The following is a 14,754-nucleotide window of genomic DNA, read 5'->3' on the forward strand; positions in this document are numbered from 1 at the left end:
TTATTTATATTATATAAATTTGATCACTTTGGTGTTATTTCTTTCTTTAGTCTTATTTGATAATTATTCTTGAAAATAAATTGGGTTTAGTTTTATGAAGAAATATGCAATAATTCCTCAGTGTCCTCGTACGAAAGTTTAAGAAGCCACTTAGTAATTTTGGTTTTACACTCATAGATAACCACTATGTTTGTAACATACACAGAAAACCTGTTCATTGGAATTTTGATACATATTGATGTTCAACCGTATTATGTCCCACTGCTGGTCAAGGCAGTAGGCCTCCCCTCCATTAACTGGAAGGGGCATAGGCTTACTCCACTCCACTGGGGGTTGATAAGAAATGTTTTATGGCTAATAGTCGGGACACAATAGCTTAACGTGACTTCGTAGTTTAATCCACTAGTAGATTGAATAGTTGAAAAGCAAGAAACAATCTATGGCTGGAACTTGTTTCAATTATTATTGTCCCAAGTTTAAGTAGTTGCACTATTTTAGTTAGTTAGTGACGCCAGAAAAATAATACAATAACTGTGACAGTACAGAAGATCTATTTCTTAGTAATTGTAACAATTTAACCTATGAAGTTAACAACGACAATGTGTAGTACCAAGTGTGCAAATATAAAATCGGCAAATCCTCGTTCGGCGCTCAGCCCTTGGAACTCATTCTTGTTCTCTGGGTTCACTTGCAGGCGTAGGCACACTGGAAATAGTATAAATATGATAGGTTATATGCTTGTAGAAACGTTAAAACGTCTTAATTCCTTTACAATTATTTGTTAATAAGATATAAATCTTCTTACCTCCAAGAACAAATGAACTAACGGTTGAAATAAAGCCACTCAAGAAAGAATTAAACGGGAATGTGCCGACAAGACAGCAATACACAAATTGAATGACTGCGGTTAAAAACACGTATAATAAGTATGCATCGATAATCTTAAGTTTCTTGGGAGTCTTGGTGGTATATTCTTGGTACAATTTTGGGATTACAGCAGTTAAAGAGGACATTTTGATAGGATTTTCAGACTTTTTAGCTTTACAATCAACAATAACACGTCAGCTCAATCAATGTCGGTCGACCCTGCAGACGGTTTTTTTTTTTAATAAGGGTTATGGCCTGGAATCCTGCAGACGGTGTGTCAAACAAAACTCTGTCTTGTTACCTCCTTGTTACTATCAAAGCAATTGTATCAAAGTGTCAGGAAAACATGTTTGTCGGATGTTACCGGTTTTAAAAAACTAAGTGTATCCGAACGTTTAGCTTTGAGCAAAAAAAAACCTACCTAATGTCAAAAATCAAAAGGCTTTTTGGCGGGAGGCGGGAACGGGACAGTTGCTTTCTTCATTGAATAATCTAAATAATTAATACGAAGTGGTGTTTTGTGGTTAATGATCGCATTAAGTTAGTCGGAAGACATTCGCGAGTGTTATTATATTGGAGTATTCAATAAACAAAGTGTATCTGCCTATTTTCGCTTCGTGTCAGGAAGCCGCTCATAACTCAAAAGTTTATGCGGGCTTTTGAGTTAATTCGTTTGGGGTTCGGAGTAGGAGTCTACTCCGAGGGTGGGGGCTTAGGTTTCATCATCATCACCTTTCATCATTTCATTAATCATCAAGAAAAAAAATACGTCAGACATGGCTGTATGGGCATAGTTCCCTTTGCCTTACCCTTCGGGGAAAACCAAACCAAAAAAAAAAAAAATGTCAAAAATCAAAATCGTGAATTTACGGAATTTGTGCATGTCATTCAGTATTTGTATTTTTCATTTTCATTAAACACAATTTACAGTGTAAACGAATAACAAAATGATGGGCATGGCTGAAAATTTTCCCGAATATGCCGTACCCGGTGCTACACAGCATCGTTTCGAACCGTACGCTGACAACGGGGGGAGCGTGGTGGCGATCGCCGGCGAAGACTATGCCGTGATTGGGGCAGACACTCGGCTAAGTACTGGGTACTCTATCTACACGAGGGAGCAGAAGAAGCTGTTCCGGCTGTCGGAGTCGACAGTGCTGGGTGCGACGGGCTGCTGGTGCGACACGCTGACGCTGACGCGGCTGCTGCAGGCGCGCATGCAGATGTACCAGCACGAGCATAACAAATCCATGTCGACCCCTGCCGTCGCGCAGATGCTCTCGACCATGCTATACTACAAACGTTTCTTTCCTTACTATGTGTCTAATGTTCTTGCTGGACTGGACGCTGACGGTAAAGGCTGTGTGTACAGCTACGACCCTATCGGCCACTGCGAGCGCTCCAACTACCGCGCCGGTGGCTCTGCCGGGGCACAGTTACAGCCCCTACTTGATAATCAAATTGGATTGAAGAATATGCAGAATGTGGTGGAGGCTCCTTTGCCTAAGGACAAAGCTTTAGCTTTACTTAAAGATGTGTTCATCAGTGCAGCTGAGCGTGATATTTACACTGGCGACTGCATTTACATTCTGATGATCACAGCCAATGGCATCACTGAGGAGAAGTTTGAACTCCGTAAAGATTAGATTTTCAAAATATACATTTTATAAGAGCATGTCTTTTTATTAGCATTCCTATTGACCTACTTCTCATTTTGAATCATTTGAGCATCTGATCTTCTGTTGGGCAACTTATTCATTAGTTTTTTGCTTAACATACACACTACTGCCAATAAAATTACACTTGGGAATAATGATTGTAAATAATGAAACCATTCATAACAGTTAACTGAATTTATTTATTAAAATAAAGATAAGGTAACTACATACATTACAACTTATACACTTTGTTCAAATTATTTACAATCTCCAATAAAAACCCAAGGAATAATAATTACATACAATTCATTTATTGTACTTCGGCATAACAAATATATTCTGTGGAAATATCTTTTCAAACATCTCTCTCACTACATCTTGCTTGGTGGTGTCTCCCAGAACTGTGGGTTTTAACCGAGGAGGTGTTGTGTTGCCGGCAACCAGTGGATGAATGTTGTAGCACAGCTCTACTCTCTCATTAGGAGGCACTGTTACCGACAACTTCTTATATCCTGAGAACATGTATGCATCGGTGCCCTCTACTGTCAAACTTAATCTAACTGGTATGTGTGACTTTCCAATGAGAGTACACTTTAATGGAACTGAAGTGAGCAGCTCTACAACCTCAGGGTAATTGACTTCAATGGACACTGGACACTCATCTATGGGCAGGCCAGACAGAGCAGTGCTGCTCATCACATGGTGTCCACTTGGATTGTTTTTCCGTCTCCATGTAATGTTGTAAAGGCCGACTCTTGTAGGAAGATCCTTAGGTTTATATTTCGCCTGTATACAGATAGCATCCGAGGCAATGTTCCTCTCTGCCACCTCCAAATTATTAATGCATGAAGAAGATCTTGTTTCATCTCCATGGCAAAAGCAATCTGTCACCTCCAGGTCTGTATCCAATATCATTAGCTCCCATGGGCTCAAAATTTTTATTTGTGGCATTACAATAAATGGATCATCTACAAAGCATTTTGGAATAGGTTGAAAATTCATAGCTACAAAGTTAGTGGATACTTCAAATGGTTTTATGACTGTGATCTTTGTAATGAAGTCTTTCACACATTCTAATTTTGATATCTCTGGAAGGTCAATCAAGTATGATACCTTGATCTGTACAGTAGTGGTTGCTGTCCTGTTGGTCTTCAAATAAAACGTATGAGTGTTGTTTGACAATTGGCTGATACTTCCAGCTGATATCTTCAATGGTTGAGTTTGGGCTTCACCTTCCTGTAAACTCAAATCTGTGACTGACTCTGGGTTGGGGTTGTCAGGAGAAGCCAATAGAGAGAGAACAAGTTTGACATCATAGACAGAACTCTCTTCATTGTTTGTTATGGTAAAAGTTGTTGGGAACCATTCCCCCTGTAGGGCTGGACTTGCATTGGAGACTTCTATAGACAATCTGCATTCCCTTGCTGTCACTGAAGCTGTTGTTAAAGGCACTATACAGTCAAATTCATAATCTGTTTTAGGACTGAGTATAAAATGCAGCAACTCTGGATGGATGGTGGAGTCTGACACTTTGCTTTCTTCTGTTTTGAAGTTCATAACTATTTTTCTCTTTCTATCAGAGTCCAAGACAAATGACACATTTTTGATATGTAAATCAGATCCATTGTCTAGGGGATTTGATTTAAATGGACATAAAAATCTCTTCACTTTACCTCCTTCCAAAGTTATAGGTGCATTAGTGTCATTTGTGATTGGAATCTCAATAGTTTCAGTATGACTAGATATTGTCATGAATGCATTCTTGACATGCAGCACAGTGTTGTAGCTCAGTCTCACATACAGCTCCACTTCCACAGTCTCATCCATTCTGTATTTCTGCTGCTTGAACTTGGACTTCACTTCCAGGAAACTAGAGATGTTGGCCATGTCCACCGCCACTGTGAGGGGTTCCTTCTCGATAGCCAGCTGCCACAGCTCCAGGGCTTTGCTCTGTGATGACGCAGGTAAATCAGGCTCAGGGCCAGGAATATTTAAGTTGAGGATAGATATGATATTTTGGAATATTCTGTCCTTGTCATTATTTGGCACTTGAATATATTTAGACAAGGCTTCAACTGAGAGTTGCAGGTAGTCCTGGATTTTGGCTGACAAATAAGCACATTGCAATGCACGATTTAGCACATGAGAAGCCAGAAACCACCATTTTTCCCTCCTATAGTCCCAGAGCATGTGGGACAATAATGTTAATGCTTTGCCATAATCTGCACAATAGAAGTATTCATTTGCCATTTCCACAACAAGCTGCTTCCTCATCCGGGGTGAGTGGAATGTTTTGAATTGTGCAATAGCACAGCCAAGGAAACTAATGATCAAGGCAGAGTGGTTGAAAATCCTCTCATTATATTGTAGTGCCAATACCGCTGCCTGTTCTTTTTGAGGATCATGAGGGTCAGCACTGAGGCGGCCAGGTCGCCAAGGTCTCTGGCCATAAAATTCCACAATACCTTCCATGGGATCTGGTGGCGGAGGGTACTGAGTAGCTTCACTACAAACTGATCTCATTGCTTGTCTTCTCTTGACTGTAAATTGAGCGGCATGCTGATAGTAGAAGCCAGGATGCTGGGACTGGATGGCAGGCAGTCCAGCTCGTATTGCTTCATCAAACAACTCTCCAAAAGCACTGTATTGTCTTGCAATCCAAGCATAATGTTCAAAGAGTAGCTCAGTGGGACCTACTCTGCTTTTGTACCTTTCAATGTGTGTTTTTAGTTGAGCTATAGCATCTCTAGGTAGATTCAATGCAAATAACAACTTGCAGAGCTTGTAGTTGATGTAGCCTGCCACTGTGCGCACTTCATGAGTGTTGGTGTCTACTGTCCTAGTCTCCATCAGGTTGTTGTAAGCATGCATGTAGTGCTTGTGTGCTGTGCTGAGGTCCTGTTTCAGCTCGTTGAGGAAACCCAGCTTGAACTGGTGTCTCACAAACAAGTACTGGTGTGTGGTCTTATTGAGATGATCTCTATGCTGCTTGATATTTTTTGTTTCATGATGATAGTAATTCTGTGCAATATCATAAAAAGCATTTTCCAAGCGAATAATGTAACCTATGAGATGGTCACTGTGTGGAAGTACAAATAATGATTTTGACTGTATCTCACAGGCTGCACACAGAGCCTGCGCTCTCTCAGCACCGAGCATATACTCGGAGGGTGGTGGGGACAACCCACTCTGCACCACCACGACAGCCACGCGCGTTGCGTGTCCCTCCACGGCAGCTCGGATCGATTGAACGCGAGATGCACACTCTATAATCTTCTCATTCCATTGTGGGTCATTCCACTCCATGTCATAGAATATAATGACGACTGCAGGAATCAGTGACACCCGCTTGTGGATCCAGTTCTTCTTCAGAATACCTTTAGGAATATACCATTCGTAGGAACTTCTTTTGGGCTTAACCACTGGAAATTCGAAAGTATTATTCAGAAGTTTAAAACGTACAGGCGCTCGGTCGGCGCGGCGGTTAGAGGAGAAGGCATCCCATATGGCGCGGTGCACAGCGTTGTTAATGGTGTCGAGCCCTGACAGCCCAACCAGCGCCAGCGGCTTCAGGATGATCTCGGGCGGAAATTCCGTGTTGTCGCTCGGCTGCGTCGCCATCCTGGCCGCAGGCTCAGCCGAGCCTCAGCGTTGATGTCTCACAACGAAGCTGCCTGATGCTATTTCATATTATAAATTCTACGACAGGGTTTACAACGTATATGAAAAAAAATCTTTTGACTTCGCAATCTCCAACACCCCCATATCTCTATATTCGTCAATCAACGAACGTCAAAATGACAATGCCGTTAGGATTTACGCTTCTATGTACAGTCGAAGATAATCAATTTATTATTAATTTAAAAGTGAACGTTAATCCATTCTGACGGATTCTGTAGATTTTTATATTGCAAAATGTCAGCAAAACGAGGCAAAATTATATATTTTCCAAGGATGTCATGATTGAATCACATTTATTAAATTAGGATATATTTACAATTGCTTTCTTACCAAATTCTACGTAAATTGAAACGTTTTGCCGCGTTGCAGGACATTCGTTTAGGAATATGTTACCGGTAATTACCGATAAATTAAATAACAATTTTATATACTTTTTGAACGAGCTATTAGATGTCAACCGCATTGATTGACGAACGAAACGATTGATTCAATTGATTGTTTGGTTATATTTTCCAAATAAATTATAATAACTAATAAGTTCTAATTATTCTAAGAACACTTTAGTAGGAAGTTGGGATTTGATCATGACATCTCAAGCCCTCGCTTCTCTCACCGCTACTTATACGGACTCGGAAGGAGAAGAGTCTATCGAAGATGATCAGCAAACCCCCGAGAAAGAGAAACCTACGGTAATACATTCGGCTCCCCCGAGCCCTAAGACTACTGATGACACCAATAAGTCAGGCTCCGCTCCAGTGTCACCTAAGAGACGCCTCGTGTCGTACGTGGATGACACCATCGTGTCTGATGAGGAGCAGCTGTCACCGAGTGCGGAGAACCAGGACGACATGCGGCGACTGTCCATGGACACCGACACGGACGAGGCGGTGCCGCGCTCCGACCCCGACGACTCACAAGACGGCGTCGTCATTCCACCTGAACCAGCTGGGAAATGTTCGAAAGAACTACAAGAGACTATTGCTAAGTATTACAGTCGCATGCAGAACGAGGGGCTAGATGTTAACAAACTTATCCAGAGCAAGAAAAATTTCCGTAATCCAAGCATCTACGAGAAACTCATTCAGTTTTGTGACATCAATGAATTAGATACAAACTATCCTCCTGAAATCTATGACCCGCTGCGTTGGGGCAAGGAGTCCTACTTTGATGAGTTGGCTCGCGTGCAGAAGCTTGAAATGGATAGAAGGGAAAAGGAAAAGAAAGAGAAATTAGCTAAAATAGATTTTATAACCGGAGTTAAGAAACCAGAAAGTGATGATGAGAAGAAAAGGAAATCAAAATGGGACCAGGCAGCACCCAATGTAGGAGCAAAACCAACCATCAAGCAGCCCGGCCTGGTGCAGCAGCCACTCACCAGCAGCGCCACAGGCACTAAGGGCACTGTCATATCAGCATTTGGATCTTTGCCTAAAAAACCTAAAATATGACATGAAAAGTTACTACCTAGGAATCGGAGTAGTGCTAAAACGCCCTAAGGCTTAAAATCTTCTGTTTTAAGGGGACTTTATTATAATGAAAAATATGTATTGTATAAAGTTTGTTTGTATTGTAATAAATATAAGTTTTGTAATTATTAATAGTTTTGTTCATAATTTTACTTCACCAAAATATTGCATAAAAATCATTTTTCTTTTGAGATAAATAACAATAATCATAATAATATTTAGATCTCCAATTTTACAGTGTTATAACAACTTATGTTTGGAGGTACCTATGTGTGTCAGGGAAGGAAGAGAGCGGGAGAATTCCGCTTGCGCCCCGGGTTCCGGGCAGTCCTCGGCGGGGAGGAGGAAGCGCTTGGCGCTGGGCCCGTAGGGGTCCGCCGGCGGGGTCGCACTTGTGTGTGCATTCCTGTGTCCGAAGGGATGACGTGGTATGCGTAACGCAATTCCCAACGTTAAAAAAGAGGCACCTATGTAGTATGATCCTTGATTGTGAGTGGATGGACCCCAATGAACGATAATTCACCTTCGCCATTCGAGTCCACTAAGAAAATCGGTACATTATTTATCGATTACAATATATAAGATTGATATTCTACTATATGTCTATGTATTCTACCCTCAAGTTCTACCTCTATTTTTGCTATTCTATTTTCATTTTCAAGCTAGTCCATTCAATATCGATTTCAAAATCAATATCGATGTTTCGAACTTTGAACTTATTACGTATTCGATTGGGCCATAGATTGAGTATGAGTACAACACTACACCTTTGTTTATCGCTTTGTGTTGCGTTTGCGTAGTACGATTGTATTGTGGGTGACGTTGTGACGCAGTTCGCGCATAGTGTTCGTGTTTTGATATTTGTTTATATTTTGTTTCCAAAATACTGGGCAATGGCTGAAGCTCCGGCAAGCGAACCCATGCCTTCCTCCAGCGAGACTGCGGAGAAGGCTTTGGAAACAAAAGCCCCCGATGCTAAAGATGAGGAAGAGGGCCCGTCGCCTAAGAAACGTAAAATAGTTTCGGATAAGGAGGGCTCCGACAAGCTGGAGCACAGGCTCGGAGGCATCCTGTGCTGCGCAGTGTGCCTCGACCTGCCGCCCGCGGCCGTCTACCAGGTATTCCAAAACAGCTGATACTCGCTGCAGCTGCATCAGCTGTTTTCAAATAGAGTCTTGCACCTTCCATTACATAAGTCTTTCTCGCGCTTGGCATACGCGTCGTGCCGACGCCTACACGACGTTCGTAATATCCATTTCGATTTGAATATCAAATCAAAATTTAAGGCGTCATTACATTACCTTGTAGCAACTTATTTGTCATATTATGTATTCTGTATGGTGTGTGTTGCGCGCCCTATATTGTGGCTATTTATAGGTTCTATACAAATTGTGTTGGTTAACTTTATTGGATTAGCTACTGTATGTGGAGGCACACTGACCTCTTTGTCTTCTGTGTACTTGTGATGTTATTGTTAAGGAGCTGTGATATTGTACCTACTGTGGTAGGATGTTGTATTATACTGTGATACTAGTGTACCTTATCTAGCCAGTAATGTAGTGTGTACTATACTCTTGTAACATTTCATTGCAATAAAGAAATGTTTCAGAGATTTAGTTGTTTATTGAGAACTCCCAAAACACTCCCAATCCTCCATATGAAAAGATATTTCTGAAAATTAAAATGTTGGTTTAACAAGAATTGGTAAAATTGCAACAATTTCTTACAAGTACCTACCTACAAATATAGTTTTATCATAATAGGGTAGTTGACTGGTTTTTTCTATTCATCAATCTACTCAAGATATCCTAATGATTAATCTGAAATCCGTTTCTCAATACCTCATTGAAAGCCGGAGATATTAATAGTTAAAGGCAGTGGTGGGGTAATGCTCCGTCCCAATTTAGCAAATCAATGTTTGAATTTCATGATTGTAGCTTGTATCACACTAGAACATATATGATCACATATTCCTATTGCAATTACTTTTTAACTCTTTGATTTAGGATGGCCGTAAATAATAATTTCAACAAATTGTGATTTTGTTTTAATAGTTGCCTGTTAATTTACTTCCTGGCTACTTTGGAACAATAATGTTAAACATACAGTTTTTTATACTTGTCAACTACCTTATTTGCTCAGATAAATTAGTAACATGCCGTTCCAAACATATTCACATCAAGACTATAATTGATATTGACTTCATATATTATATGAAAACATGTAAATTTAAAAGTTCATTTTTTAAATTATTAAAAGTGATATAAGTTTTTAATTTACAAATTGAAGTTTTAAAGATTTTCATTTGAGGTTGTTTTTTTTTATTTTCCTTTTATTTGTAATTGCTATATTTATTGTGCAGTTTTTTTTTACAGGAGCCACAAGCACAGACGAGACGAGGTAGACCAAATATCCACATGCACACATTAACATGGTGCACACAACATGTTAGAATTTGTGGAACTTAGATAAATTGTTTTAGGAAGCTGCTTTCAGCAGATTTTTTCTTTTTCATCATGTATTTGAATATTATTATAAAGTATCTGGTGTTTACAAGGGATGTGGGACTCCAGTGGTAGGTGGTATGTACAACTAGTTGACCCTATAAAACACTAGATATGTTCAAAATGTTGTGTGCACATCCTCGTTTATCACTCGCCGACATAAAAAATGTGTTTGGCAAGTTATTGTAGTGTGTTGAGACCATGTGTCTGGTTGCAGTGCACCAACGGGCACCTGATGTGTGCGCCCTGTTTCACACACCTGCTGGCGGACGCGCGGCTGCGGGACGAGGCGGCCACCTGCCCCAACTGCCGCGTCGAGATCTCCAAGACGTCGGCCTCCCGCAACCTCGCAGTCGAGAAAACAGTATCGGAGCTGCCCTCCGAGTGCAAGTACTGCACCGGCGTCTTCCCCCGCCACTCGCTGCAGCACCACGAGGAGAAAACTTGCGACGAGAGGTACGCTAGCGATCTACCCGACAGACCTCGAACCTCACGCGGACCGGCTGTAACCACACATGGCGGATTATGTCCGTCATAGTCGGTCATTCCTATCTTCGATTCAAACTCAGATGTTTCTCCTGCAGGCAATTCGAGTTCTCGCAGATGGTAGTGGAGTCCCCGGCTCGTGGGTCGCGGTGGTCGGCGCTGGATGGTTTGGTTCGCATTGTGTCTGGCGTGTACTGGCTGGTGGCGGCGGCGCTGCACGGCTCGCGGGGCCGCGGCCCGGGCCGCGCCCGCCGCGCCCGCGCCAGGTGGGCCCACGGGGTGGCGCAGCCACACGGACGCACTAACTTAACGTACCGCTTGCCCGTAACACCTGGTGTAATGCGAACCGAACTCATCCTGCGCTAGTAATACTGTATATAGCTCTCTTTAGGCTCGGTTTCGCGATTGACACGGAACGTGCATGAGGTGAAAGGAAGTTATAATTGTACAGATCATGCACGGGTGTTTAGTGATCTTTTGACCGATTGCACAAGGCGACGCACCATTTGTGTGTCGCGGGCGCAGGCGGCTGCAGCGTGAGTGGTTGCAGGCTGACGGGCTGCCAGTACGCGTGCATCGGCTGCCCGTGGCGCGGGCCGGCGCACGAGGCGGCGGCGCACGAGGCGGCGTGCCTGCACCCGGCGCGCTCGGCCGCCGACGTGGTGGGCGCGCTGGCCGAGCGCGAGCGCCGCCGCCGGGACGACCTGGCCGTCTACAACCAGATCCTGGACCTGCTCTCCTATGAGAAAATCACATTCAACGGTAGGTTTTTGTTAATATAACCAACTTTTCGCCGTTATCGACTTATCCAAGGAACTCTTCCTGCACAAATCTTAGTTTTAATTTTTGACAACGTAAGTAGATAATTACCTATTAATCTGAAGTCAAGAACGGTGAATCCGAAACGTAATTTGAACTTCTGGAGTGGCTATGTAAATCTCACGTGTGACTACCTGTTCTGATAGTGTAGATGTTGTCAGAACTATGTAGTGGTTGTCCAACAGACCTGCAGTTGAAGCCGTACCGGACGGAGGAGTTCGTGCACAAGTTGTACTACGAGACGTCGCGGTTCTCGGCGTTCGGGCAGCAGTGGGTCGTGAAGGCTTTCGTCAACAAGAACCAGCGCGACCCCACACAGAGTTCGCAGCGCGAGATCACCTACCAGGTACACGCGACTTCCTCAGGATGCCATTCTAGTGTAGGTGTTTTTATCAGAATAAGGCAACGGCAGCTCTCCGCTCGCCACCAGCGGCTGAGCTAGGTGACTTCACACACACAGATGCGCGTGTACGATAACGTCAAAGTGAGCGTCTGCGTAAGACGAGGTGTATTGTATGAAATGTCTGGGGTGTGTCTACACGAGTCCTCCTTTGAAACTTTACTTGACATCGATCATTGTTAAGGTTATTGAGAAAGTTCATTACATTTTCTACGGCCTCCCATCTTTTAAACATTTCTGTGATTACTTACTTTTATAATGTCGTCTGATCGCGCTTTCTCTCCATACCTTTTGCGTTATAACATGGCGCGTAATACAGCTGTCAGAATACTTGATGGGTCTCGTTCGTACTAGGCTGTATCATATTATGTTGTCGCACCATGCTAGGGCGCACAGGTTACAGATTTTCATGCCGGTTGTCTCCCATTCACGTACAAGGTTTTTTGATACGAACGTAGCGTCCTTACGTACAATCCGGCCCAAAGAGCGCAGCCTTACTGTCTTGTACTATCGCCAAGCGTCGCTTATCGGCGTGTGCGTGCAAGTGTACAAGCGTACAATGGAGCGTGCGGTGTCGGCAGCTGATCATGAAGAGCAAGTCGGCGGTGTCGCTGGGCGTGCAGTGGGTGGTGCTGCGCGGGCCGTACGGCGAGGCGGCCCTGCTGGCGCGGCCGCTGGCGCACGTGTTCGCCGACGACGCGGCCGACGCCGCGCCCGCGCGGCTGCCGCTGCTCGACCCCGACGACACCAACCGCCTGCTCTCCAACAAGGCTATACACTTCCGGTACTTTACCTGCTTTATACTTCGCGACATAACACGCCATTTTAAACTTCTTTGCTACATGTAAATATATATTTATAGGACATATAGGTTTCGTTGCCTGCATCCCGGAGATTTAATCATCATTATACTTTTAAATATTACTACTGTCAGTATATTTATCAACATTCTCTGATAACTTGTCAAAGCAACTACTTTTTTACTTTCATAATGACGGCTATCGACGGTCACAAATTTAACCTAATTTTAGTTTGACAGTCCAGAAATTAGTGCCGTCTCGATACATATCTGGTTACCAAAGGTCAGTTGCGAACGTGGATTAAAGGGATAGAGCAAAACAGACATGGCCGTCTCACTAACAATACGTGCAATAAAGTGACGGAGTTAGTATAGGTCCTGTCAAATTGAGTTGGTGCTTGCCCGAATGGACACCAATGTCCAATCAAAACCTAACCTAACTAAGTGTGGTGTTGCAGGCTCATAATGTTCCTGACATCAAAGTGACCCGCCAGCCCCCAGTCGCCCGCGGCCGCGCCCTGAGCGCCCGCACCACGCTCACCAAAGATGATGCAATGCACACGACAACCTTCATATAAATTACAGTCGCTCGGTCCATATTATATTTCTCTCTTAAAATTCAATCACTTCAAGAGAGGGATCGAAATGGCTCTCATATTTGTCTACGCCAATAACGTGCGAGCGAGGGACAAATAGGTAAACCGCCATTTTTAATCCCCTACCCCATCTCAAAACCTACTTAACAGACCGATCATTCTCTCTCAAACCTTGCAACTCTTTAGTGTATTTATTATAAGTAAAATCAGTGGCGTAGCAAACGTTTAAGTATTCTGTCTCTCTGCTGCCATCTTGTGCTGTCCCTTCGTGTAAATATTAATACTTCGCCCCCGTGCCGCCATATTGGTTGCTACGCCCCTGACGGTCTTGCACGGTAAGTTAATGTAAATTGTAGTGAACATGACGGAATTCAAAAATGAAGTGTTCGAGATTATATTGAGTACAAAGTTATATTTATTGGGATTTATTGTTAGTGTAAGTCAACCTCGTAGGGTAAATTAGAGGAAGCTCGTACGGCTGCTGGAGGTCACAGGCTGGTTCGGGACTACTCGGGATATTGGGGTTCATGAATATAGCATGGCATATGTTTAGAGCGAGACGGGCGCAAAATAAAAAAATGTGAAGAAGTTATTCTTTGCCAATTTTCTCTCTGGTACGCTTCTTACCTTATCTTTAAATATTTTACCATCTGCCAAAAAATTACATTAGCATTATGTGCTTTTAAACTTTTACTTACTTTTAAACAGAAGGTCCGGGCGCTGCGACCTCCCATAGTAATAGATTCTACTCATGATATTATAGTGTCTATAAATTAACAATGATCTTGAAGTTTTCGCTGTGAACTAAATCGTAACGACAAGTCGTAAAATAAAAATGTTTAACTTATTGATAAGCTCCAGTAGCCATAACGTGCTCCGCGCATACCGCGCGACGCGGTAGGTAAGCCAATGGAATTGGTTTATTTATCAAATTATCACGCAGCCAATAGAGTTAGTAATCGCGTCGGGCGCGATATGCGGGTAGCATGCTGCGGGGGCAGGTTATGTATGTAAAAGTGTTGTATCTAGTGTATGTGTGTTCGATTGTAATGCTGTGATTTAAATATGTTGTTTTATATGTCTGATCTGATGGAGTGCATTCCAGTCAAATTGTAATCCATTTGTTTCGGGCCGTTTTCATTCAGTGATCAAAATCTTTAATTCTAGATATATTTATCTACTTATTTAATTGTAGTTTGTTCATTTGATTGGAATGTACCGCTCAGTCCGGGAGCGATCATGGAATATATTAAACAATCAGAATTATAATATACAGTGCGCCGGCGGCCACAGACCATATTCTTATTTAGTAAAAATATTTTTTAATATCCCGTAGCTTTACTTTGGGTTTTAAATAAAGCGCTAAGTTATTACTATACGCTTGTTTCATTATTACTTGCTGCGGAAGAGTGCTTCACTCAAGCAATACTTGCGAGGGTGGGCAGGGCTACAACTTGAAGCCTTTCTTGGTTGAACCC

At 42.7% G+C, this 14,754-nt stretch overlaps 5 protein-coding genes across 6 annotated transcripts; 3 read left to right on the forward strand and 2 right to left on the reverse strand.

Moving 5' to 3' along the window:
• Window positions 1-532: 532 nt before the first annotated feature.
• Window positions 533-1,110, reverse strand: LOC126374499 (dolichyl-diphosphooligosaccharide--protein glycosyltransferase subunit DAD1). Its single transcript, XM_050021175.1, has 2 exons — window positions 806-1,110; window positions 533-705 (listed from the first exon to the last, which is right to left on the reverse strand). Exons 1-2 carry the CDS (start codon window positions 1,011-1,013, stop codon window positions 575-577), a joined length of 339 nt encoding a protein of 112 aa, XP_049877132.1. The 5' UTR covers window positions 1,014-1,110; the 3' UTR covers window positions 533-574.
• Window positions 1,111-1,706: 596 nt separating this feature from the next.
• Window positions 1,707-2,539, forward strand: LOC126374449 (proteasome subunit beta type-1). The gene has a single exon (XM_050021100.1). It carries the CDS (start codon window positions 1,815-1,817, stop codon window positions 2,511-2,513), a length of 699 nt encoding a protein of 232 aa, XP_049877057.1. The 5' UTR covers window positions 1,707-1,814; the 3' UTR covers window positions 2,514-2,539.
• A 166-nt stretch (window positions 2,540-2,705) lies between these two features.
• Window positions 2,706-6,311, reverse strand: LOC126374298 (trafficking protein particle complex subunit 11). The gene has a single exon (XM_050020835.1). It carries the CDS (start codon window positions 6,144-6,146, stop codon window positions 2,832-2,834), a length of 3,315 nt encoding a protein of 1,104 aa, XP_049876792.1. The 5' UTR covers window positions 6,147-6,311; the 3' UTR covers window positions 2,706-2,831.
• Window positions 6,312-6,670: 359 nt separating this feature from the next.
• Window positions 6,671-7,804, forward strand: LOC126374420 (SAP30-binding protein). Its single transcript, XM_050021065.1, has one exon. The coding sequence runs from the start codon at window positions 6,791-6,793 to the stop codon at window positions 7,652-7,654; it is 864 nt and encodes a 287-aa protein (XP_049877022.1). The 5' UTR covers window positions 6,671-6,790; the 3' UTR covers window positions 7,655-7,804.
• Window positions 7,805-8,408: 604 nt separating this feature from the next.
• LOC126374398 (cysteine and histidine-rich protein 1 homolog) lies at window positions 8,409-14,652 on the forward strand. Of its 2 annotated transcripts, XM_050021034.1 has the most exons (7): window positions 8,409-8,790; window positions 10,394-10,632; window positions 10,761-10,928; window positions 11,213-11,424; window positions 11,667-11,827; window positions 12,463-12,665; window positions 13,139-14,652. In XM_050021034.1, exons 1-7 carry the CDS (start codon window positions 8,566-8,568, stop codon window positions 13,164-13,166), a joined length of 1,236 nt encoding a protein of 411 aa, XP_049876991.1. In that variant the 5' UTR covers window positions 8,409-8,565; the 3' UTR covers window positions 13,167-14,652. The 2 variants fall into 2 exon arrangements, with proteins under 2 accessions (XP_049876991.1, XP_049876990.1); XM_050021033.1 differs by lacking the exon at window positions 10,761-10,928 and having other exon boundaries at window positions 8,417-8,790.
• The last annotated feature ends 102 nt before the right edge of the window (window positions 14,653-14,754 follow it).

This window comes from Pectinophora gossypiella, chromosome 17 (genome assembly GCF_024362695.1).
Source record: "Pectinophora gossypiella chromosome 17, ilPecGoss1.1, whole genome shotgun sequence".
Lineage (NCBI taxonomy): Eukaryota > Metazoa > Arthropoda > Insecta > Lepidoptera > Gelechiidae > Pectinophora > Pectinophora gossypiella.

Excerpts from the sequence above, each read along its gene's own strand:
- LOC126374499 (XM_050021175.1), bottom strand. The coding sequence starts at position 1,013 with ATGTCCTCTTTAACTGCTGTAATCCCAAAATTGTACCAAGAATATACC. Across the intron at positions 706-805 it reads TAGTTCATTTGTTCTTGGAG|TGTGCCTACGCCTGCAAGTG; the intron begins GTAAGAAGATTT and ends TACTATTTCCAG.
- LOC126374449 (XM_050021100.1), top strand. The coding sequence starts at position 1,815 with ATGATGGGCATGGCTGAAAATTTTCCCGAATATGCCGTACCCGGTGCT.
- LOC126374298 (XM_050020835.1), bottom strand. The coding sequence starts at position 6,146 with ATGGCGACGCAGCCGAGCGACAACACGGAATTTCCGCCCGAGATCATC.
- LOC126374420 (XM_050021065.1), top strand. The coding sequence starts at position 6,791 with ATGACATCTCAAGCCCTCGCTTCTCTCACCGCTACTTATACGGACTCG.
- LOC126374398 (XM_050021034.1), top strand. The coding sequence starts at position 8,566 with ATGGCTGAAGCTCCGGCAAGCGAACCCATGCCTTCCTCCAGCGAGACT. Across the intron at positions 10,929-11,212 it reads GCCCGCCGCGCCCGCGCCAG|GCTGACGGGCTGCCAGTACG; the intron begins GTGGGCCCACGG and ends GAGTGGTTGCAG. Across the intron at positions 11,828-12,462 it reads AGCGCGAGATCACCTACCAG|CTGATCATGAAGAGCAAGTC; the intron begins GTACACGCGACT and ends CGGTGTCGGCAG.